The following is a 22,833-nucleotide window of genomic DNA, read 5'->3' as shown; positions in this document are numbered from 1 at the left end:
TAGTCTGTCTGCAAGATGTTCATTCCAAGATTGCAAATGAAACTACATCCAAACCCCTCCAAAAGTGTCATAATTTATCTTTTAAATATATACATACATACATCCATTTTCTACCGCTTATTCCCTTTGGGGTCGCGGGGACGCTGGTAAGTGTTTGAATATTTATCGGGCAGCACGGTGGTATTGGGGTTAGTACATGTGCCACACAATACGAAAGTCCTGAGTTCAATCCTGGGCTCGGGAACTTTCTGTGTGGAGTTTGCATGTGCTCCCCGTGACTGCGTGGGTTCTCTCCGGGTACTCTGGCTTCCACTCACTTTCAAAAACATGCACCTGGGGATAGGTTGATTGGCAACACTAAACATTCAAACACTAAACTAGTGTTTGAATGTGAGTGTGAATGATGTCTATCTGTGTTGGCCCTGCAATGAGGTGGCGACTTGGCAAGGGTGTACCATGTCTTCCGCCCGAATGCAGCTGAGATAGGCTCCAGCACCCCCCGTGACCCCGAAAGGGACAAGTGGCTAAAAATGGATGGATGGATAATCATGCACATATATTTTAGTGATGTCACTGCTATTTCTTTTTCGGACATGGTCAAAAATGAACGTCCTAACTATTATATAGATTCACCCATTCACAACATTAGGTATATTAGCACACGCTCTGATCGTATCAAACCTGCATGAAAAAAGCTGCTTTCTCCAGCATTTATTCCACCGCATGTCGCACGTCATCGTTATTATGTGCATGCCAAGATTAGATGAAAATAATACTTTATTCTACCTTTACTCCTCCCGCACTGGTTGAGAGCATGATTTAATATCAAAATAAGTATGTCCACCTCACGTTGACGTCACAACGCAGCCACACTGCAAAACCTCGCTAACAGTGGAATCCAAAACTACATGCAAGCTCACGCCAAAATGCATGTACCTTATGATTTGATGCTATGGCAGTGTTTAACATGAGTATCCAACATTGTAATAACATTTATAAGTCAGAAAAGACTAAATTATTTTTTGGTCCCCTTCAATGTCCCTCTCTGATTCCATTACAGCCGGCGCGTTCAAATTATTACTACCACACAGTTCACATTTAACTTAGTCCACACTTTCTAATGACCTTTGGAGCACACAAAGCAAAGTGTGTTTTTCTGCCGAGTAGGCAGAATCAATAGACACTGGGATAAAGATAGTGGATCAATTTGTGTATGTACTGTATGTTAGAGTGAAGATCATCTCTACTTTGGACTTGCTTAACCCACGATACCATTAATCAGAGCATATGTACTTTGTTATCTGGCTGACGAAAAGTCAATAATACATACAGTGTAAGTGAGATGGTGTTTAGTAGAATGTTTGATACTCATAAAGATGTTTAAGGTTCCACTAGTCATACATGCCTCTCAAACTCTCACCGTTGTCCTTAGCAGACCATGTTTTCAACAGTATTTCTCTATATCAGGCAGAGGTTTATCAAACTAAATACTTCAGGCTTCTTGCACAATGAGTGTATAGCCAGACACACATTCATACACGCTCATGCTCCCTAATTCAGGCCCCCTGCTCTGGTACGCTAGTGAGCCAAATCTCTGCTTTAGACTGCATATTTCTGTATTTGTTTCGTTTTATAGCTGAGCAGTAAAGCCTTTAAATGTCTGGCTCCACAGCCACTGCCCCCCTGCAACCTCTTGCTTCATTTTACCCCTTTATAGTGTTGTGGACAAAGGGAGGGGAGAGACTTTGGAAGAGAAAAGGAGGGGAAATAGACAGAAAGGTCTGCTCTTATCAGTCTAAGCTGTGAAAACAAGGAGAAACCAGTGAATTCTGCCTCAGACTGGCCCTCTTAAGAAAGGACAGCAGTTGGACAACCATTAGGAACATGCACGATTAAAAGACATATATCGTGATGGGTGGGGAAGGGGTTGTCAAAAAGGACACACACACTGGCTGCTGTGACGGTTTTTGCTTGTTGTCCTGTGCCAGAGTGTTCACCTGGTCTTTGTCTCATTTTCATAAAAAAATATAAACTAAACAAATAATTAATGTAATTTACTGAAAAATATCTAAAAAAAGATTTTTAAATGTAACAATAAATAATAGCTTCTTATCGAGCCACAACAAACGTCGCCTGGTTCTCTTCTACTTTTACCGTAATCTCTTTAGCAGCCTGTTTAGGAGCAAGCACATTTCTAGTGATGACCAAACGAATTCTTAAATAAACAGTGCCCGCTAATAATTGATCAATGAATGTACTGTTTCCTTTCATACTGGAAATTAATCACCATCATGCTTCAGGGAGGGTTTTCTCAAATTATTTGGGTTTCTGTATGAAATTGACGTCTTCCCTCCTTCAGTATAACCCCCTGAAGGATGGGATGTCTTGCCAATGAACCCCTTAATGATTGTTCCGGTTGAGCATACTTTCACAGGACATTAGATGGTGACAATTTCTTCGGCTTTTGCCAGTTATTTTATTATTGCTAGCCGTTTTACATTAACTTTGGAAAAGTATGATAAACCTTTTGAACTCCTAGCTCTGTAAAAGATTTAAAGGGAGAGAATATAAGTAATATAAAAAGTACTGTTCATTACAACTCTTCATTTATTCAGTCCCCTAATTAATTTTGTCTTTTAGTCTGACAGTCTGTAGCTCTCACCACATCTTCACACGCTGACCATTAGCCATAAGCCTCACCCAACTCATAGATGCACATGCTCATACATGCACACAGTTCATTTCACAGAACGAACTTTCAGGCTTTGTTTTAAATAGGCATCACAGTGCCTCAGGCTCAGGCTGTAGGTGATATCATTGTGTGTGTGTTGTATGTAAGTGATGGCAGCGAGTGGTCGCTGTCAGTGTGGGGGTTGGTATGCTCCTCAACGCGCTTGTGACGGCCTGGCGCTGTTTGAAAGGGAGCATTGTTCAACATGTCTCGCTCTGTTTGGATTCATAGGCCAAACGTTTGCCTGCTTGGGAATGCAAATAGCAGGACATTGGGGGTACAGGGAAGGTGCTTCAATTATGTGAGCATACTCTGCTACTCCGATGCAATATAAACACCTAACTTAATGGACGTCCTCCTCCAGCCTGAATACCTTAAAGGATATATGTCCACCTCCTTGTAGTGTGAGGCTTGCCAAATTATTTTAAGATAAGATGAGAACTGTCATGTTTCTACTGTACATGTCTGAGTTTGCTGGAAAATCTTTGCAACGTTAAGAATTCTTGGAAACCCTATAAACATGTAAAAACAATGGACATCCATATGGTGTACAGACATTTAATGCATATAGGTGGAATGGTATAACTGCGTCAGCAATTTAAATAGTGTCAGTACACCACTCCAACAGAGTGTAACACTCAATTTAGTTCTACAAAGGAGGAGTCATAATGGAGGACATATAGCCAAAGACCAAGTCATAATGGAAGACATATAGCCAAAGGCCAACATTGATAAACAACAATCACATAGTAAGGCACTGTAGTGGTCTGTTGCTAAAAAAGAGGCAGTTCTAACTTTAGACTACATTTAAAACACTTTCTTGTGGTCTAGATAGTATCTTTTGGATTTGCTTTGGTGTAAATTTAGCGTAAATTTAACTCAACTGTCACATTTATAACCCGTTTTTTTGAGTCTGTATGCAAGATGTTTGTTTCTGGAGGCGTTTTTAGACTGCAAATGAAACCATGCCCATCCTTTACAAAGGTGTCATATTGTATCTTTAGAAAATGAAAACCGTTTAAATATATATCTTAAAGTTGTCACCACTAGTTTTGTCTAGACACGGTCAAAAATGTACATAATAATGTATAGATTAACCCGGTCACAACATTAGGTAGACTTGCAGACTCTCCAGTCAATTTAGACCTGTTTAGCAGCTGTTATTGTGCGCATTCCACGATTAGACAAATATAATACTTTTATTCTATTTTTTAATTTGTTTCCTAATTGCCTGAAGTAGAGAGGGAAGAGATAGATTGAGAGCTTGACGTAAACTTCAAATAAGAATGTCCACCTCACTGTAATGTCAAAATGTAGGCAGACTGCAAAACCCAGGTAACAGAGGTGTCCAAAACTGTGTGCAAGCTCACGCCAAAATGCATGAACCTTTTGATTTGTGCTTTGGCATTGTTTAACACAAGGATCCATCTTTGTAACACCATTTATAAGTTAGAAAAAATTAAGTTCATCTTAACACTTAGGTCGGTCACCCATTGCATGGTGCAGAAAGATGTGTTTTGGATGGATAAACTGATATGGTGATAGTTAGTTCCACTCTACACAAGTAGAGGTATCTAATTACTGCAACCAATTATAGTATTGCAAAGATTTTTCACTTTTCTTTTTAGGCAAATCACATCTAAAAAAATGCACCTCAACTCAACAGACCCTTCTGTCTCCACAGAGCGGTCGCCTCACCGGCCCATTCTTCAAGCTGGCCTGCCTGCCAACACAACTGTCTATGTTGGAGAGGACGCCCGTTTTGTCTGTAAAGTGTACAGTGATGCCCAACCTCATATCCAGTGGCTGAAACACATCTCCCAAAATGGGAGTCGCAATGGTCCCGATGGGAACCCTTATGTCAAAGTGCTCAAGGTACATTCCTTTGATTTTATTCTAAGTCCTCCACCCTTTCTTTCCATTATTTCCCTAGTGACAGCAGCAAACTGATGATGATGATGATGATGATGATACTCTTTCCTCACCTTTATATTAACAGGTCTTTTCTGTAGTGGTTCCTGGTGTCTTCTACCTTGTCCTGTTAATACATTCCTGTAGCTGTTGTCGTCATATTACTTGTCTGTATGCTTCAGGTTTTGACCCGTTTCTGTAATAATCTGGATTTCAGCGTTCAGGCATTAACAGCTCTGACGTGGAGGTGCTCACCCTCTCCAACGTGACGGACGATGATGCTGGGGAGTATATCTGTAAAGTCTCCAATTATATAGGCGAAGCCAGTCAGTCAGGCTGGCTGACGGTCATACCAGGTAACCCAAAGACGTGACCCACCCCCCACCCCTCCTCTCCTGGTGTGGTTTCCTGGGCTTCATCCTTGACCTGCTGTGCTGTGGCGGTCCTGTTGGTGGTGTCTTTCCTGGGTCCTCACAACCGTCTCTCCCCTAATTAGACATTTGTGTTTCAGTTGCTGAGGCTGGTTCAGTTTTGGAGGCGGAGCTATTTACCTTAACACTAAATTCATCACAACACTTATTTTGTTTCTGTCTTCCTCACCTGTAGGCTGTGTCAATATATAGTTGATGTACTAGTTTTCTGTATGTTTGTGTGTGCATGTGCTTGGTCTAATGTACGCATTAGACTGCTGTAGCATTAGTCTCTTGTTATGGCTATGGGAAGTTTTTTTGTTGGTTTTATATTCCCTTGTTTTGGTGACACATTGGGCTTTCCATGTCTTTTGTTACACCCCACTTCGCCATCCCATAACGCCCACCCGATAGAAGGGATTCAACGATGGACGCCACCCGTATTTCTTTCTTGGTGTTTTGGGTCTCATTTGTATTCTTTTCTCTCTCTGTTCTCCCCCATCTTTCTCTGTGACCTTGCTTTCCACCATCCCTCCCCATCTCTTATCTTTTACCCTCTCTTTCTTCTTTTCCACCTCCTCCTTCTTCTTCCTCTCCCCAGACCGCGGGTGTAAACACCACAGATAAGGAGATAGAAGTTCTCTACTTGCCCAATGTAACATTTGAAGCTGCTGGGGAGTATACGTGCTTGGCGGGTAATTCTATTGGGATCTCCTATCACACTGCTTGGTTGACGGTGCTTCCAGGTATATACACTATTTTACTCTCCTATTGTTCTTTTTCTTCCATCAGCATAGTCAAACATTTCCTCCCTCTGGAGCACAAGGCACACGGCTCCAATTGTCAATTACTCTAATGAACTTGCATGGTCAAAATCCAAGATAATGTCATGCAAGAGCATCAAGGGGCATATATTCTTTAATATTGTCTGGTTTGGAGAGCTGTTGAAACCTCAACATAGATAAGAGGCTCGTTTGCAGACAAATTATTATAACTCAGGGACGGAAGTGGAGCTCCCAGAGCAGCTTGAGTGTCTACAGACTCCAAAGGGAGGGAAGGGTTTGTCTTCCACGTTCCCCTCTGTCACATCTCTCTCCTGTTCCTTGAGGAGTACAATTTTTTTCCAATTTAACATGTAAAATATCTCAATGCATGAGTTTCTTTTATGCTCTGGAATTGAGTGCAGCACATTTTCTTCACTCTTCTCCTGGCTATGATAATTGTCGGTTTTTGAAACTTTATTTCAAATAGAAATAAAGGAGGAAAGTTAAAGCTCAACCTGCGCATGAAGTTGGTTTTGCTTTCTCAATTATCAAGAGCCAGCAATTTTCAGTTTCTAAACAAAAACACATGCATGCTAATGTCTGTTTGTTTGTGTTCATTTATCAACTTCTTGTCATACTATTTTAGCTCATTGCTCGACAACAAGCCTGCAATTATGCATACCAGAGGATCAAATGTAGACAATTTTTGAGTAGGTTTTAGCAGCTTACCCCAGACTAAAATACGGAGTGTTTTTGCTTCACATCAAGATGGAAGGTTGGATTCCTGTCCTGTCATGGCTTCAAATTCACTGACAGTAGTTGACTGAGTGAACTCCACAGCAATCAATACACAACTACTGTTGATCCCTCTTAATGCTAGATTGTTGCTCATATGACATTAAAATCACATTAAGTAAAAATAGTACAATATTTAATAAGAATAAAGTTCTGATTTTACGAGAATAGATTTTTAATTCATGAAAGTGTGTAATTTGTATTAAAATAGATAAGTAAAAAAACAAGGACACATTCCACTTCTTCTTTTCATTAGTTTTAAGTGTTTCTAATAAATATTTTATTGCAGGTCTGTAGAGAAGGGTGACGGTTGTCAGTTATTTCCTAATTTTACCTTTAATCCAAATACTGCTTCGATAAGACACTCACTCAGGGAGTAATATGTAATATTTATTACCCCTCAACAGGCTTTATATCCACCACAAGCCTACGCCTTATTTTTTTTCTTTTGGCTCATAAGGCTCCCACATGTAGCCTCACCCCATCTGCATGGCCACTAGACTTCTTGATTAGACGCACACTAAAAAACAGCATGCTTGTGATTTTGAGGATTCATACATTATGGCGCATCCCATATTTAGAGCACTAATGCCCACAAAATAAGCTAGTTTTCTTTGTTTTTTCATCCATGAGCTTGCAATCTCTCATGCATGAAATTAAGTGAGGCAGGTATTGTCCTTTTCTTGGTGTGCTTACATTAGCTCATCTCTCACATGATACAGTTGGCGTGCTGGTACCTGGAGAAGAGTGACAGTTTAGTTTAAGGTTAATTTACACATGAATCACCACTGTGGCATCTGTCTCTGTCTATCTTGTACCCATGTGTGTTTATTTGAATGGAGAACATCCATCATATATCTCTTCCTCCAATTAAGTAATCCATCTCACTGTCTTTCCTTTATTTGCCTTAGCTGCAGAGAAAAACGCAGAGCCCCTTCCACCCGACTATGTGGAGATTGCTATTTACTGTGCAGGCGTCTTCCTCATCGCCTGCATGGTGGGCATCGTGGTGGTGTGCCGCATGAGGAACACGGCCAAGAAACCAGACTTTGGCGGCCAACCTGCAGTTCACAAACTGAGCAAACAGATCCCTCTGCGCCGCCAGGTAACAGAAAGTAGATAAAGAGTTTGATTGCATTAACACCTCTAGAGGAGCACATCAGTCACATTTAATAAAAATACTATAGCATTAAAGCATATCCCCCTGAGGCTGTTTTTTTTCTCTGATAAAATAGACCAAAAACAAATTGCAGAGCTAGCTGGTTCTCAGGAGGATGTAGAGCAGGGGTAGGGAACCTATGGCTCTAGAGCCAGATGTGGCTCTTTTGATGACTGCACCTGGCTCTCAGATAAATCTTAGCTGACATTGCTCAACACGGTAAGTAATGAATAATTCCGCTGGTAATCACAGTGTCAAAAATAACGTTCAAAATATAAAACATTCTCATGCATTTTAATCCACCCATCCGCTTTCTACAGCACCTGTACAAGAAGTCGCATTAATGGTAAGAAGTATTTTATTTATTGCTAGTTAGCTTCAGGGCTTCACGGTGGAAAAGGGGTTAGTGCGTCTGCCTCACAATATGAAGGTCCTGAGTAGTCGTGGGTTCAATCCCGGGCTCGGGATCTTTCTGTGTGGAGTTTGCATGTCCTCTCTGTGAATGCGTGGGTTTCCTCCGGGTACTCCGGCTTCCTCCCACTTCCAAAGACATGCACCTGGGGATAGGTTGATTGGCAACACTAAATTGGCCCTAGTGTGTGAATGTTGTCTGTCTATCTGTGTTGGCCCTGCGATGAGGTGGCGACTTGTCCATGGTGTGGCCCGCCTTCCGCCCGATTGTAGCTGAGATAGGCACCAGCGCCCCCAAAGGGAATAAGCGGCAGAAAATGGATGGATGGATGGATAGCTTCAGAATAACAATGTTATTAAAAATAATAACAGACTTATTATACTCTAAAAATGTTGGTCTTACTTAAAAATGCACGCATTTAGTTGTATTCAGTCTTAAAAAATATATTATATGGCTCTCATGGAAATACCTTTTCAAATATTTGGCTTGTATGGCTCTCCTAGCCAAAAATGTTCCCGACCCCTGATGTAGAGTAACCTATTATAAATCATACATTATGAAATATTCAACATTTTAATCATTTCAAAAAAGATGCATGACTGGTGAAACCTAAAATATTCTAAGCTAGAAACACCACTTCAAAGTCAACTCTTCTACATAAAATGACACTAGATTTTCATAAAGTGTGTGTGTTTAAGTCATGCTTTCCCCTCAAGTGAAATCAAAAAAGTGTTGGATTGCACCCTGCATGCAGACTGAGTCCAGTGTGGAGGTAAGGTGAGGGTGGAAAAAAAGACAAATGCAAGGCTGCTTATCCATCACACATTCCTTGTGCTCAATGTAATCAAAATTGATTCATATCTGTTAAGATAAAACAGACATTTTAGAAATCAAGCATATCAGTGTGCCAAATTGCCAATATTGATGGTAATGTCAACATAAGTCTTACAGACGCAGATTTAAGTGACTCCTCTTCTCATGTCTTAGGCTTTCTGACCGTTGAACCTAGATAGTGGTGATCAGCCAATCTTTTTTTACCTATAGGTGTCAGCTGACTCCAGCGCTTCTATGAACTCCAACACACCTCTTGTACGTATCACCACACGGAGGAGTTCAGCACACGATGACCCGATTCCTGAGTATGACCTTCCTGAGGATCCACGATGGGAGTTCTCGAGAGACAGGTGACCATATGTATTTTTATCTTTGACACATATTCTTACAACAGCATTTAAAAGTGATATTGCACTAACGCTTTTAATGGAACTTTAAGTGTTGTTTTTGAGTATTGGCTTCAACTCTGCAGCACTCTGTCCTCACTATTGTTACACAAACACCTTCCTGAAGGATCAACATTTACCTACAAGTTGCGTTTCATCAAGAAGCGATCGACTTAATTAATGGTGGTCCATTTAAAGCTTGTGTTCAATAAAGCAATCACGTTTTTAGTAATGAAAAACTCACTTGGAGTCCCTTGAAACCAAACAAGAAGGTCTCTTAGCATTTTATGAATTTAATTGAGATGTATTTTTAGACTGAATTCATCTTGGTGTATTTCTCTTTGGGTCTTTATACTGCGCTTGTCACCCAGTGCCTGAGGGATCATGTCGGAATTGCAGAGTGCCGAGGAATGCAAACGTTTGTGGCTTGTGCGGAGGAAAAATAACATCAATTATGTGCGGCTGGACGGACAGAATGGTTGCCATTGAGTGTGGCGAGTGTGTGTGGACAGATAGGGGATTGTGTTACTGTGGCAGGGCGCCGACCTCAGGTCCCGGCCCTCTCCCGGCGCGCATTGAGAGTTTACATAGCCAGGATGCTATAACTTATGGGAGGTAGCGAAACTTGTCAAATAAAGGAGGAATTAAACAAAAACAAACAAAACTAGTAATGAGTTCTAGAATATGCAGTGATTGTGAATGGTAGACTGTTGACTGTTTATCTTGCAGAAGTCAACTACCAGACATGTTTGGAACATTACATTCAATCAAACAAGAAAGATAACTTGCAGGACTGATTGTGTTGACACATTTAGCTTAACATATAGGGGTAATAAGTGTCCATATAGATGCTTTATAATGTGGATGGAATCGATTTTCCCTCCAGTTTTTCATATGTGTGAGCAAACGCCGAAACTCCTTGAGCATTCAGTAGCGCACATGTGAGCGACGGCAGACGTGCACACTGTTATGCGCTTATCTTTTTATTCGATTTTGTGCGCGGCCTAAATTTGCCGTGCGCAGAAGACGCGTGAGCAGTGTGCAATTGCACAGGCGCGTACCTTAGAGGGAACGTTGGATGGAATGTATTCGACAGTTTCTTGACATTTATCTACTTTGCCTATTTACTATCAGACATGTTGGGCGTTAATATCATATTATTTTTCCAATTACATCTTGACTCTGAACTGAAAGCCTGTAAACCCTCAATTTTTGCTTAACTATAATAATGTTTACATTTACATTATGGCACACTAAACACACAAAAATAATGACATCTCCATCTGGTACTCAAATGAGCCCCAAAAGTATGACAGGACTTGGCAGCTGGCTTGTGCAGAATTCTAAGTTGAAATGTATTGAGAATGTCTCACAAGTTATTTCTGAATCATGCTTTGCAGTAAACCATATTCCACATGGATTTATATATTTCATAGACATATTGTTGTTGTAAACCTCATATGCACATTTAACTACAGCAAAAGTTTTTCTTTAACAACTAAAGGGTCCATATGTAAGAAGGTGGCCAGAAATGGTACTACAAACACAGTCAAAATGATACCAGATACGCAGTCGAATCCAGCTCGATCGACTGGGCTACTCCAAGGAACTTCAAACTTCCACTGCCTCTTACTAAGGGTTTAGGTGCTGGGACCATAATAGCTGAATAGACAAGCGTTTTGTCAATAACAATTGTCTGACCAACCCATTTTACACAGACATTGGGGTATTTTCATGCCTGCGTACATTATTACAATAAATAGTAATCACATGGTTATTGTCAGTACTATTAGAAAATACAGACTTAAACAGACTACAACCATTGCTGGCAATGATTATATTGGTGAAAATAAGTAGAGCATGCTTAGCAGCCTAATGTACACCCAAAACTAAAGAGGGGACATTTTACCAAGGTATGCCTATAGGCTACACAAATGAGGAATTATTTTATCATGTGATTCACATTGCTACGATGAAAGCCGTGCTAATGTTGGAACCCATTTCCTCAGCGTATCAGCATATTGAAAACAAAATAGGCACTACCCATAGCCACATAGGTTTTATTTGTCGAAAATATATTTTGCCCTGTCAGTTTGAATACACATTGACATACAGGCTAATACGCATATACAGTATTTTCCACGTTAACCTGTATGCCGATGTGTCATTGCTAAGCATGCTAAGCATTACAGTACGAACTTAGCACCATCACACTAAGCATTCGTACAATATAGTCTTACATCATAGACTGTATTGGACAATATAGTTTACATACGAAATGGCCATTTCCATTTATTGCAAGTAATAAGAAAACATAAAGGCCTTACTTACCTATGAAGGAGGAAATGATCAAGTTTGGCATCAGATAAAAAAATCTTCTCTGCCTTCAATCGTCTCCATCTTTCAAAGGCACCCTCGATACAAATCCTTATTTTGTTCCTGGCTTTGTCATGAATAAGTTGAGAATCGCAACGACACCTTTTAGATTTATTAACGTCTGATATGTTTAATGACTTTTCCAATGGCAGTAGCCAGACGAAGAGGGCGGTGCTTAAGTGGCAACCTGGATGTGACACCCTCACGGACTTTCTAATTGGTCAAACGATAGAAGAAGGCAGGACATCGAAATGAAGATTTCGGAGCTTGTAAATCTAAGTTTGAAATGAGCATATCCCGGCTGAACTACTGCTATCAGTTATAGAGGTATTCGAAAAGAACATGCTTTATTAATGCCTTTTGACATAACAGGGCCGTTTATTGATGACTTGACATGAAATTATTACATATGGTTCCTTCAAGAATGAAAAAATATTCTAAAATGCTGTTATGGCTGCCCTCAGAGGGCTGCTTGTAATGTGTATGAATATTAGGGGTCCTAAAAATGTATTTATACGAATAACCTATTTTTATTTATTACAATTCTAAATCTACTCATAGTTTTTTAGGAACACATTTTTAACAAAATATTTTTTGGCCATCTTTGTGCATACTCGCTACACTTATACTGTATGTCATACATCAGCAAAAATGGGAGCTTTTGTAACCTGTTTTGAAAAGGTTTTACATTTTTTAGACCAAATATGTTGCCAGAATCAATTTGAATTGAGATTTGTGTTGAATGAGAATCGCTTCTGAAATGTGAGTTTTTGTAAAAATCGCACCCCTAATGAATACAAAAATAAAATCACCTTACACAATAGCCTATGCATTTGATCATTATTTTGGTATGTACAATTGGATTGATACCTTGCTTTGAAATCATGAGTTACTATGATTAGCAGATATTTAAGTATTCATAGTTATGCTAACACAAAATGTTTGGCATTTATAATAGTATAATGTAGTGTAATATCTGTTCCATGATCAGATATTAAGTTATGCAATAATGCACTACATGCACATTTTCTGTCAAAATTTAAATGACAACATTTAGTAGAAAAGATGACTTGCTTTATTAACATACATTATTTATAGGCTTTCTTGGGGCACATAAAATTATTTGGTGTACCAGATCTGCCTCCTGGTCCTTGAGTTTGACACACATTCTAAAAAAGAGATAATTTATTTAAATATATTAAAATTTTCGAAATTGGTGGGAAAGTACTTGCATAAAATGGATGTTCTCATTCATCAAGGTCATTGTATTCTCAGGGCATTCAATCAATCGCAACTGGACTGTTTGGTTTGTTTTAGAAGCCGTTTCGCCTGGTAAGTCCAACCTAAGTTTATGATCATTAACTGTTGAAGCCTACTTGGATGATAGACAAAATGTCTTCATGACAAACCACACAGTTCGGTTGCGATCGATTGAATTATTTGTATTATTCAAGCCCATATTTTAGTTAAATGTGACAAAGTCTTCCTGTTATTTGTTAATATGGAATTTTTCTGAACTGTAATTAATTAATTTGACATCCTGTAATTCAAATTCATCAATCTGTCCTGTGGTGTACATTCAAAATAATTCAAATTCGTCAAATGTATTGAATAGAAATGTGAAATTCTTCACAAACCTGCTTATCAGCAATCTCTCATCAAAGATGAATGTGTCTGTGCTGATATAAAGCCAGTTGCACAAGTAATTGTATACTTTAGCACTTGCCAAAGCAAGGTAAACAGCTTAGAAGCAAGTGTCTTCACCCTGCTTTATCAGATGTTTATCGGTGCCATGCTTGCTTTCCTACCAGCTTCTCTGGCTACAGTCAACGTGCCAATACAGCACACACACACACTCACATTCTGATTGAAACAGAGTGCACAATGTGTTGGATAATATGTATCCACTTGTACCACAGCAGTTGTGGACTGTTTTCAATTGTACTTCAGCTCCTAATCAGTCCTCTGGGGGTTTTTTGTGTGGTGACTGCAGGTTGACCCTAGGCAAACCCCTCGGTGAGGGCTGCTTCGGCCAAGTAGTAATGGCAGAAGCTCTTGGCATCGATAAAGACAAACCCAAGGAGGCTTTAACTGTCGCTGTTAAGATGCTGAAAGGTAAGTAGATCCTGCTTCACAATCACAGTGTCTGATTTGGTCCAACAATGGGACGACTGGGATGTGATGTACAAACCCCGTTTCCATATAAGTTGGGAAATTGTGTTGGATGTAAATATAAACGGAATACAATGATTTGAAAAACATTTTTCAACCCATATTCAATTGAATGCACTACAAAGACAAGATATTTGATGTTCAAACTCATAAAATGTATTTTTTTTTGCAGATAATAATTAACTTAGAATTTCATGGCTGCAACACGTGCCAAAGTAGTTGGGAAAGGCCATGTTCACCACTGTGTTACATCACCTTTTCCTTTACCAACACTCAATAAACGTTTGGGAACTGAGGAAACTAATTGTTGAAGCTTTGAAAGTGGAATTCTTTCCCATTCTTGTTTTATGTAGAGCTTCAGTCGTTCAACAGTCCGGGGTCTTCGCTGTCGTATTTTACGCTTCATAATGCGCCACACATTTTCGATGGGAGACAGGTCTGGACTGCAGGCGGGCCAGGAAAGTACCCGCTCTCTTTTTTTACGAAGCCACGCTGTTTTAACACGTGCTAAATGTGGCTTGGCATTGTCTTGCTGAAATAAGCAGGGGCGTCCATGAAAAAGACGGCGCTTGGATGGCAGCAAATGTTCCAAAACCTGTATGTACCTTTCAGCATTATTGGTGCCTTCACAGATGTGTAAGTTACCCATTCCTTGGGCACTAACGCACCCCCATACCATCACAGATGCTGGCTTTTCAACTTTGCGTCGATAACAGTCTGGATGGTTCGCTTCCCCTTTGGTCCGGACGACACGATGTCAAATATTTCCAAAAACAATTTTAAATGTGGACTCGTCAGACCACAGAACACTTTTCCGCTTTGCCTTTAGTCTATCTTAGATGATCTCGGGCCCAGAGAAGCCGGTGGCGTTTCTGGATGTTGTTGATAAATGGCTTTCGCTCTGCATAGTAGAGCTTTAACTTTCACTTACAGATGTAGCGACGAATTGTATTTAGTGACAGTGGTTTTCTGAAGTGTTCCTGAGCCCATGTGGTGATCTTCTTTAGAGATTGATGTCGGTTTTTGATACAGTGCCGTCTGACGGATCGAAGGTCATGGTCATTCAATGTTGGTTTCCGGCCATGCTGCTTACGTGGAGTGATTTTTCCAGATTTTCTGAACCTTTTGATGATATTATGGACCGTAAATGTTGAAATCCCTAAATTTCTTGCAATTGCACTTTCAGAAACGTTGTTCTTAAGCTGTTTGACTATTTGCTCATGCAGTTGTGGACAGAGGGGTGTACCTCGCCCCATCCTTTCCTGTGAAATACTGAGCATTTTTTGGGAAGCTGTTTATATACCCAATTATGGCACCCACTTGTTCCCAATTAGCCTGCACACCTGTGGGGTGTTCCAAAATCAATCAATCAATCAATGTTTACTTATATAGCCCTAAATCACTAGTGTCTCAAAGGGCTGCACAAACCACCACGACATCCTCGGTAGGCCCACATAAGGGCAAGGAAAACTCACACCCAGTGGGACATTGGTGACAATAATGACCCAGTGGGACGTCGGTGACAATGATGACTATGAGAACCTTAGAGAGGAGGAAAGCAATGGATGTCGAGCAGGTCTAACATGATACTGTGAAAGTTCAATCCACAATGGATACAACACAGTCGCGAGAGTCCAGTCCAAACACAGCAGCGAGAGTCCCGTTCACAGCGGAGCCAGCAGGAAACCATCCCAAGGGTAGCGGACCAGCAGCGCAGAGATGTCCCCAGCCGATACACAGAGGGACATAGAAGAAAAAGAAAAGAAACGGCAGATCAACTGGTCTAAAAAGGGAGTCTATTTAAAGGCTAGAGTATACAAATGAGTTTTAAGGTGAGACTTAAATGCTTCTACTGAGGTGGCATCGCGAACTGTTACCGGGAGGGCATTCCAGAGTACTGGAGCCCGAACGGAAAATGCTCTATAGCCCGCAGACTTTTTTTGGGCTTTGGGAATCACTAATAAGCCGGAGTCCTTTGAACGCAGATTTCTTGCCGGGACATATGGTACAATACAATCGGCAAGATAAGATGGAGCTAGACCGTGTAGTATTTTATACGTAAGTAGTGAAACCTTAAAGTCACATCTTAAGTGCACAGGAAGCCAGTGCAGGTGAGCCAGTACAGGCGTAATGTGATCAAACTTTCTTGTTCTTGTCAAAAGTCTAGCAGCCGCATTTTGTACCAACTGTAATCTATTAATGCTAGACATGGGGAGACCCGAAAATAATACGTTACAGTAGTCGAGGCGAGACGTAACAAACGCATGGATAATGATCTCAGCGTCTTTAGTGGACAGAATGGAGCGAATTTTAGCGATGTTACGGAGATGAAAGAAGGCCGTTTTAGTAACGCTTTTAATGTGTGCCTCAAAGGAGAGAGTTGGGTCGAAGATAATACCCAGATTCTTTACCGTGTCGCCTTGTTTAATTGTTTGGTTGTCAAATGTTAGAGTTGTATTATTAAATAGAGTTCGGTGTCTAGCAGGACCGATAATCAGCATTTCCGTTTTTTTGGCGTTGAGTTGCAAAAAGTTAGCGGACATCCATTGTTTAATTTCATTAAGACACGCCTCCAGCTGACTACAATCCGGCGTGTTGGTCAGCTTTAGGGGCATGTAGAGTTGGGTGTCATCAGCATAACAGTGAAAGCTAATACCGTATTTGCGTATGATGTCACCTAGCGGCAGCATGTAGATGCTGAAGAGTGCAGGGCCAAGGACCGAACCCTGGGGAACTCCACACGTTACCTTAACGTAGTCCGAGGTCACATTGTTATGGGAGACACACTGCATCCTATCAGTAAGATAAGAGTTAAACCAAGACAGGGCTAAGTCTGACATACCAATTCGTGTTTTGATACGTTCTAATAAAATATTATGATCGACGGTATCGAAAGCAGCGCTAAGATCGAGGAGCAGCAACATAGATGACGCATCAGAATCCATCGTTACCAATAGATCATTAGTCATTTTTGCGAGGGCTGTCTCCGTGGAGTGATTTGCTCTGAAACCGGATTGAAAGGTTTCACATAGATTGTTAGACGCTAAGTGTTCATTTAACTGCTCCGCAACAATTTTTTCAAGGATTTTTGAAATAAAGGGAAGGTGAGACACCGGTCGGTAATTTACCATGAGGTCAGGATCGAGGTTAGGTCTTTTAAGAAGAGGATGAATAACCGCTTTTTTGAATGCAACGGGAACAGTGCCCGAGGAGAGTGATACGTTTATAATATTTAGCACTGATGGACCTAATAATACAAAAAGCTCCTTGATCAGTTTCCCAGGAAGAGGGTCAAGTAAACATGTTGTCTGTTTTATTCCATTTACACGTTGTAACAATTCCTCTAATGTTATTTCCTCAAAACGAGAGAAACTATTTTGGAGGGCAGTATCCGTCGTATATACAATCGTGTCAGTGTTAATAGAACGTGTTTGATGAGCATTCCTCAACTTTATCAGTATTTATTGCCACCTTTCCCTACTTCTTTGTCACGTGTTGCTGTCATCAAATTCTAAAGTTAATGATTATTTGCAAAAAACAAAAATGTTGATCAGTTTGAACATCAAGTATGTTGTCTTTGGAGCATATTCAACTGGATATGGGTTGAAAAGGATTTGCAAATCATTGTATTCCGTTTATATTTACATCTAACACAATTTCCCAACTCATATGATTACGGGGTTTGTACATCAATACATGATGTATGCGGTTAACTTGAGCACATTTCACGTGATATGTTCTCCAGTGACAGTTAAAAACCGGGCAAGGTGAAGCCTATTGTGGTCATCATTATTTATTATTGGTGCTTGCTGAGTGACACCTATGGAGAAGGCAGCTAGTGTAGGTAAGGGTTAGGGGCGGTCACATAGCTGACCCCAGAGCAGCAGCTGGCTGGGGCTCATTCAGCACCCACACAAAGAGGCGAGTCACACTGCTGTTATTAATGAAGGTAGCTGTAGATCAGGTAGTGCGGCAGACCAACCTTGTCCAAAGAAATGGTCTTTAGTTAAGCTATAGCAGTGCAGAAGAATGCAGACAATGCCATTCTACCTCTCTGTCCTATGAAAAGGGAGCCTTTGCCACAGATAATGAATCGAGATTGAGCATCTTTAAGTCATTCATTTCTCCTCCCTTTGGCACTGAAAGGGTGCTTCTGAAGTCCGCACAAGGAGCTCCCCTCACTGCTGTAACTTTAGTCCACATTGTCTGTCAGCTGCATTTAATCAGAAGCACCCTACAAAACAAGGTGCTGTCTGACTGGTGGCCAATGAGCTGTGAGTCAAGGGTTAGAAGGAAGGCAGGATGTGGGCGTGTTTGTTTTTCTAAGCAACTTTCCATCATTCCTCTGCTCCTTAGATGACGCCACCGAAAAGGACCTGTCTGACCTGGTGTCAGAGATGGAAATGATGAAGATGATTGGCAAACATAAGAACATTATCAATCTGTTGGGGGCCTGCACACAAGATGGTAAAGATGGCATAATTAAATCATATACCATTTTAAATCAAGCTATGTACAGTATTTGTTTGTTTTTAATATTTAAAAGTACTGTAGGTCCTTTTTTCCTTTGTGCCATTTTCAGTGATTAGAATTATTCCTCCCATGCAGGCCCGTTGTATGTGATAGTGGAGTATGCTTCCAAAGGTAACCTTAGGGAGTACCTCCGAGCCCGCCGACCTCCTGGGATGGAGTACTCCTACGACATTGGCCGTGTCTCTGATGAACAGCTCACTTTCAAAGATCTGGTCTCATGCACTTATCAAGTGGCACGGGGCATGGAGTACCTAGCATCCCAAAAGGTAAGAGGGTACACATACTCTACATGAACACACCAATTCACCCCGTCTCGTTTAGGTGACTTAAAAGAGATTTTTGTGCCAAAGTGATTGTGTTGTATCTAGGAAAGATTTTGTGACAGGCTGTGCTTGTGCGTCACTGTGGGAATTCTATCTCCTAAAAACACTGATCTCAGCCCCTACCAAACCCCTTCATTGTGTCTCATTTCACAACAAAGGCTCTCTGTGTGAAGGAATTGTCATTTTTTCACAATAGTGGTGCAGCAATGTTGTCTAGATACAGCCTCACGCTCCTGCTCACTGTTGGAATGTGACACTCACTTGCGCACGCACACACACACGCACGCACGCACAAACACACACACACACACACACACACACACTTTCTTGCACATGCATGCTCTCTAGCTCTGAGTCCAGCTTTGAGGACTTATTCAGACATATACTTACAAGTACAGACTTAATGAGGTGATGGTATTTAGTGCAGCAGTGCTACCTGTGGTCAGACGATTTCATTTATTTGTAGAATGACGTAAATGTCTTGTTTTTCTTTTGCCCTCATTTTTCCGCTTTGTGACCCCCTCCCTTTTCCCTCTTTCCCTATGGCATTTTTCACTTCTCACTCTCTCTTTTCCTAGTGTATACACAGAGACCTGGCAGCCAGGAATGTCCTGGTCACAGAAAGCAACGTCATGAAGATAGCTGACTTTGGCTTGGCCCGCGATGTCCATAACATCGACTACTATAAAAAGACGACCAATGTGAGTAATCACCCTGCCTCCTGCAAACATGGCATCATGTTTGTGGAGCCACACAGTGTGAGTTACCCATCCCTCTAATTCACTAATTTTTCTTTTTCACTCTTTACTTGGAGTTGTGTCTTGGCAGCAGCAGCAGGTTCCCAGGCAGCCTGTGAATGTAGGGATTCTGGAGGCTGCCTTGTTTACCCCTCTCCTTTTAGTTTCATAGGCACTTATACAATTAGACAGCAAAAGAGATGCAGCAAGCAGGGGAGCGGTTTGAATATAATTGACAACTCCATAGCAGCCCAGTGGTGTCTTTCTTTCCCATAGCGGAGCGGCCAGGTCCGCACACCCTCATTTTGTATGCATGGTTGCGTTTTCATCGCATGCACCATCTTGCAGAGAACACGCTGTCAACAACAACAATATGCAGCGATGTTGAGAGTAATGAGGACAATGGCTGCCTTGACAGTGACGAACACTTACGTTGTTAAATCTAGAAACCAGAGGTCTCTCAACAAGTACCCTGTGAGTTTATCGTTGGCTCGCAGGCTGTTTTTGAGTAGCTCACAAAAAGGTAAAAAAATATTTGCCTGAACTCTCAGAATTTGTGTAACTGTTCAATTCAGACAATATGCCATGTAATGATTTATCACAAAATAGTGACCTCACTGTTTGAGTGCAGATCTGCTTCCTAATTAAAGTACAATTTAAATGTTGCCAGTTAAATAAAACACAAAGGGCCGGATCTACTAAGATCCAAATAATACCCGCTAAATACAACAGTGTGTGCAAACTATAAAATGGGTGTACTATTAGTGGCCGTGTTGTGGGTGATCAACTAAGACTTTGTGGACAAATGATAAAAAGTGCAAAAGTGGACTGTCCTTTTTAAATCAGGTTTTTGCATGTTCTATCAGCACCGTGTGCCCATGGAAACACTAATTTCCCTCCACATTCATGTTATCATGCTAATACCTGTAGGGTTTTGCAATTTTGCACAAGAAGCACATCTTGTAAGCAAATCTGTCACACCTTTTCTGCAGTATAGAATTGCAATTTAGACAGGAGAAACAATTTTTTGCACGTGGAAGATGCGATCTACAGGGAGGAGGTGAACCATTACAACGCCGCAGCGCATTTATGCATCGGATATTATCCAAACGCAGGAAAAGGCATGTTACAAGATTTTTTTCATATGAAGATAAATAAAAAAAACTAACTCAATTAAGAGAGACCAAAAACTATTAGTTGAATTTGTTTTAATCGGCCCCTTAAGTAGCTCTGAAATTATTAAAGGATATTGCTGAATAGACAATGTCTAATATTTTTATTTTCGACCGTCCAAATATGTTGACAAGCATACTATATGTAGGATGGAGCTATAGTGTGATCACCTCTTTTCTTACAGCCATTTCTGTGGAACTATCAGTTTGAACATACTATCTTTCAGGCAAGTTTCAGCCTTGTTAAATCACACTAACTGTGCTAAATAATTATATTTGCATCTTCTCCTCAAAATATTGTGTGCATTCTGATGATCAGCATATATTCTGCGTATTCATAAAGACAGACGCAAAATTGATTTTTTCCTTTATTTTGTTTATTTAAGAGACGCAATACTCAGTTTGCGCACGCTATCAAGTTTGCATGTGTTTTAAGACGTGGAAACCTTGCTCAGGCCCAAAATATTTTGTTTTTGTCAAAGTAACTAACAATATTTAAAAAACAAAGAACTAGAAATAAATGCAAACCGTTATGTTGTTTTTGTTGTGGCAAACAAAGTCTACAGCCTCCATTGGGTTGAAATAAGGTATGAAAACAAACATTACAAAAACAAGTAACTGTTGGCCTTTTTTATTTTGTATAAGTATCGCTCAGAAGAAAAAATGTTGGAGATCCCTGATATAGACAGTCGTCATCGGTGAGCTGCTCTTGCTCTTGTTTAGTTCTCTGACATTGCCATAGAAACATGACATTCTCGATTTCCCTCTTGTGACTATAAATGTTATGCACATATACATCTGTTTTTCATTTAGAGATCATTTAACTGAAGCATGAGTCACCATTAAGCCACCAGACAAATATTGATTGTGGCTGCCTTTGCCTTCCTGCTATTGCTTAAATATTACAAAATAAATTACATTATCCAATACTTGTTCATCAGCTTTATTGCTTGAACAAACAGTTCCTGAGGGACCCTAATGCCATTTGCATATATCGGTCTTTCTCAAACATCCCAGCAGAGCGAGGACAAACAAAATTTAATTTAAAAATTTGAATTGAATTGATTATTTTGTTTGACATCTCTCCTTTCTTTTGTCTACAGGGTCGTCTTCCTGTGAAGTGGATGGCTCCCGAAGCGCTTTTTGACCGAGTCTACACTCACCAGAGTGATGTGTAAGTAATTCAAAACAGCCAATGCAATTACCTACAGGCATTAGTGATAGTTTTACACTCAGTTTTTCACTGTCATGCACACAATCCACTACTTGGAGCTTTAACGTGGCTGTTGTTGTGGCTGTGGCCTGAAACTGCAGGGTTATAGGTAGACGACAATGCAGTCTTAGATGGGCGGAGTGTTTGCTGCCTATAGGGGGCTAACGCTGGCCAGTTTGGGGCAAAAGTGAGGATTTCACGCTAGACTTGTAACCAATGCTGTGTTACTAATCTGAGTAGCTTCAAAGGGCCCTGGAAGGAGCCCAGAACCTGACAGAACCTCCTCCCCCACTGATTCAGGTTTTGCTCCTCCGGCCTAACTCGGAAGTCTCCCCTCTTTTTGGGCCCCCTACGCACATGTCTAAATGCGACCAAGCTGCAGTCCTCCTCCTGCTTGAGCCCCTTTCCTTCCACTCACTTTGAACATGAGGCTCATCGTTTTGAAGATGCTCAAAATAATCCCTCGTTGAATCTTTCACCCCCACCATTCTTATTTTCATTCATCTGGTATGTGAATTGCTGACCCGTCGCTGTCTCCCTTTTTTTAAAAGTTCAAGACCACTCATTCTAAAAAGAGAACAAAGGAAGAGCATTACTCTCTTTTTGGTGTTTGAGTCGTATGCGACCTGACAGCCTTGTTTGAAGTTTCAGCTCCAGAAGCAAGCGGCAGAGGGTGTATGTGGCAATTAGATGCATGCCTTGCATGCTGACCTCTGGAAAAAGAGATTCTGCCTGCGTCTTTAAGTCATGCACCAGTAGCAGTCCAAACAAGCTTATTCAATTAGGTTTATTTTGAGGCTCTCTTTTATGTCGGCATCTGTATTTGCTAGCGTGCTTTACACAATATGTGCACATACCGTTCCACAGAGCAGTGATATTCAATCAAAACAGTCACTGTTAATTAG

At 40.7% G+C, this 22,833-nt stretch overlaps 1 protein-coding gene across 6 annotated transcripts in view; it reads left to right on the top strand.

Moving 5' to 3' along the window:
- The window catches only part of LOC133558868 (fibroblast growth factor receptor 2-like), a 70,050-nt gene that overhangs the window by 29,198 nt on the left and 18,019 nt on the right, over nucleotides 1-22,833 (top strand). For 3 of the 6 annotated variants that reach the window (XM_061909994.1, XM_061909999.1, XM_061909998.1), the window contains 9 exons: nucleotides 4,416-4,606; nucleotides 5,654-5,798; nucleotides 7,523-7,723; nucleotides 9,228-9,366; nucleotides 13,772-13,893; nucleotides 18,307-18,417; nucleotides 18,559-18,749; nucleotides 19,385-19,507; nucleotides 21,819-21,889. In XM_061909994.1, the coding sequence (XP_061765978.1) occupies nucleotides 4,416-4,606; nucleotides 5,654-5,798; nucleotides 7,523-7,723; nucleotides 9,228-9,366; nucleotides 13,772-13,893; nucleotides 18,307-18,417; nucleotides 18,559-18,749; nucleotides 19,385-19,507; nucleotides 21,819-21,889 (1,294 nt within the window). Of the gene's footprint in view, nucleotides 1-4,415; nucleotides 4,607-4,859; nucleotides 4,999-5,653; nucleotides 5,799-7,522; nucleotides 7,724-9,226; nucleotides 9,367-13,771; nucleotides 13,894-18,306; nucleotides 18,418-18,558; nucleotides 18,750-19,384; nucleotides 19,508-21,818; nucleotides 21,890-22,833 lie in introns of all 6 variants that reach the window. The other 3 variants (XM_061909996.1, XM_061909995.1, XM_061909997.1) reach the window with 3 other exon arrangements.

Source organism: Nerophis ophidion, linkage group LG09 (genome assembly GCF_033978795.1).
Source record: "Nerophis ophidion isolate RoL-2023_Sa linkage group LG09, RoL_Noph_v1.0, whole genome shotgun sequence".
Lineage (NCBI taxonomy): Eukaryota > Metazoa > Chordata > Actinopteri > Syngnathiformes > Syngnathidae > Nerophis > Nerophis ophidion.
Note: the sequence above shows the minus strand (reverse complement) of the source record. Positions and strands in the feature narration are given on the sequence as shown.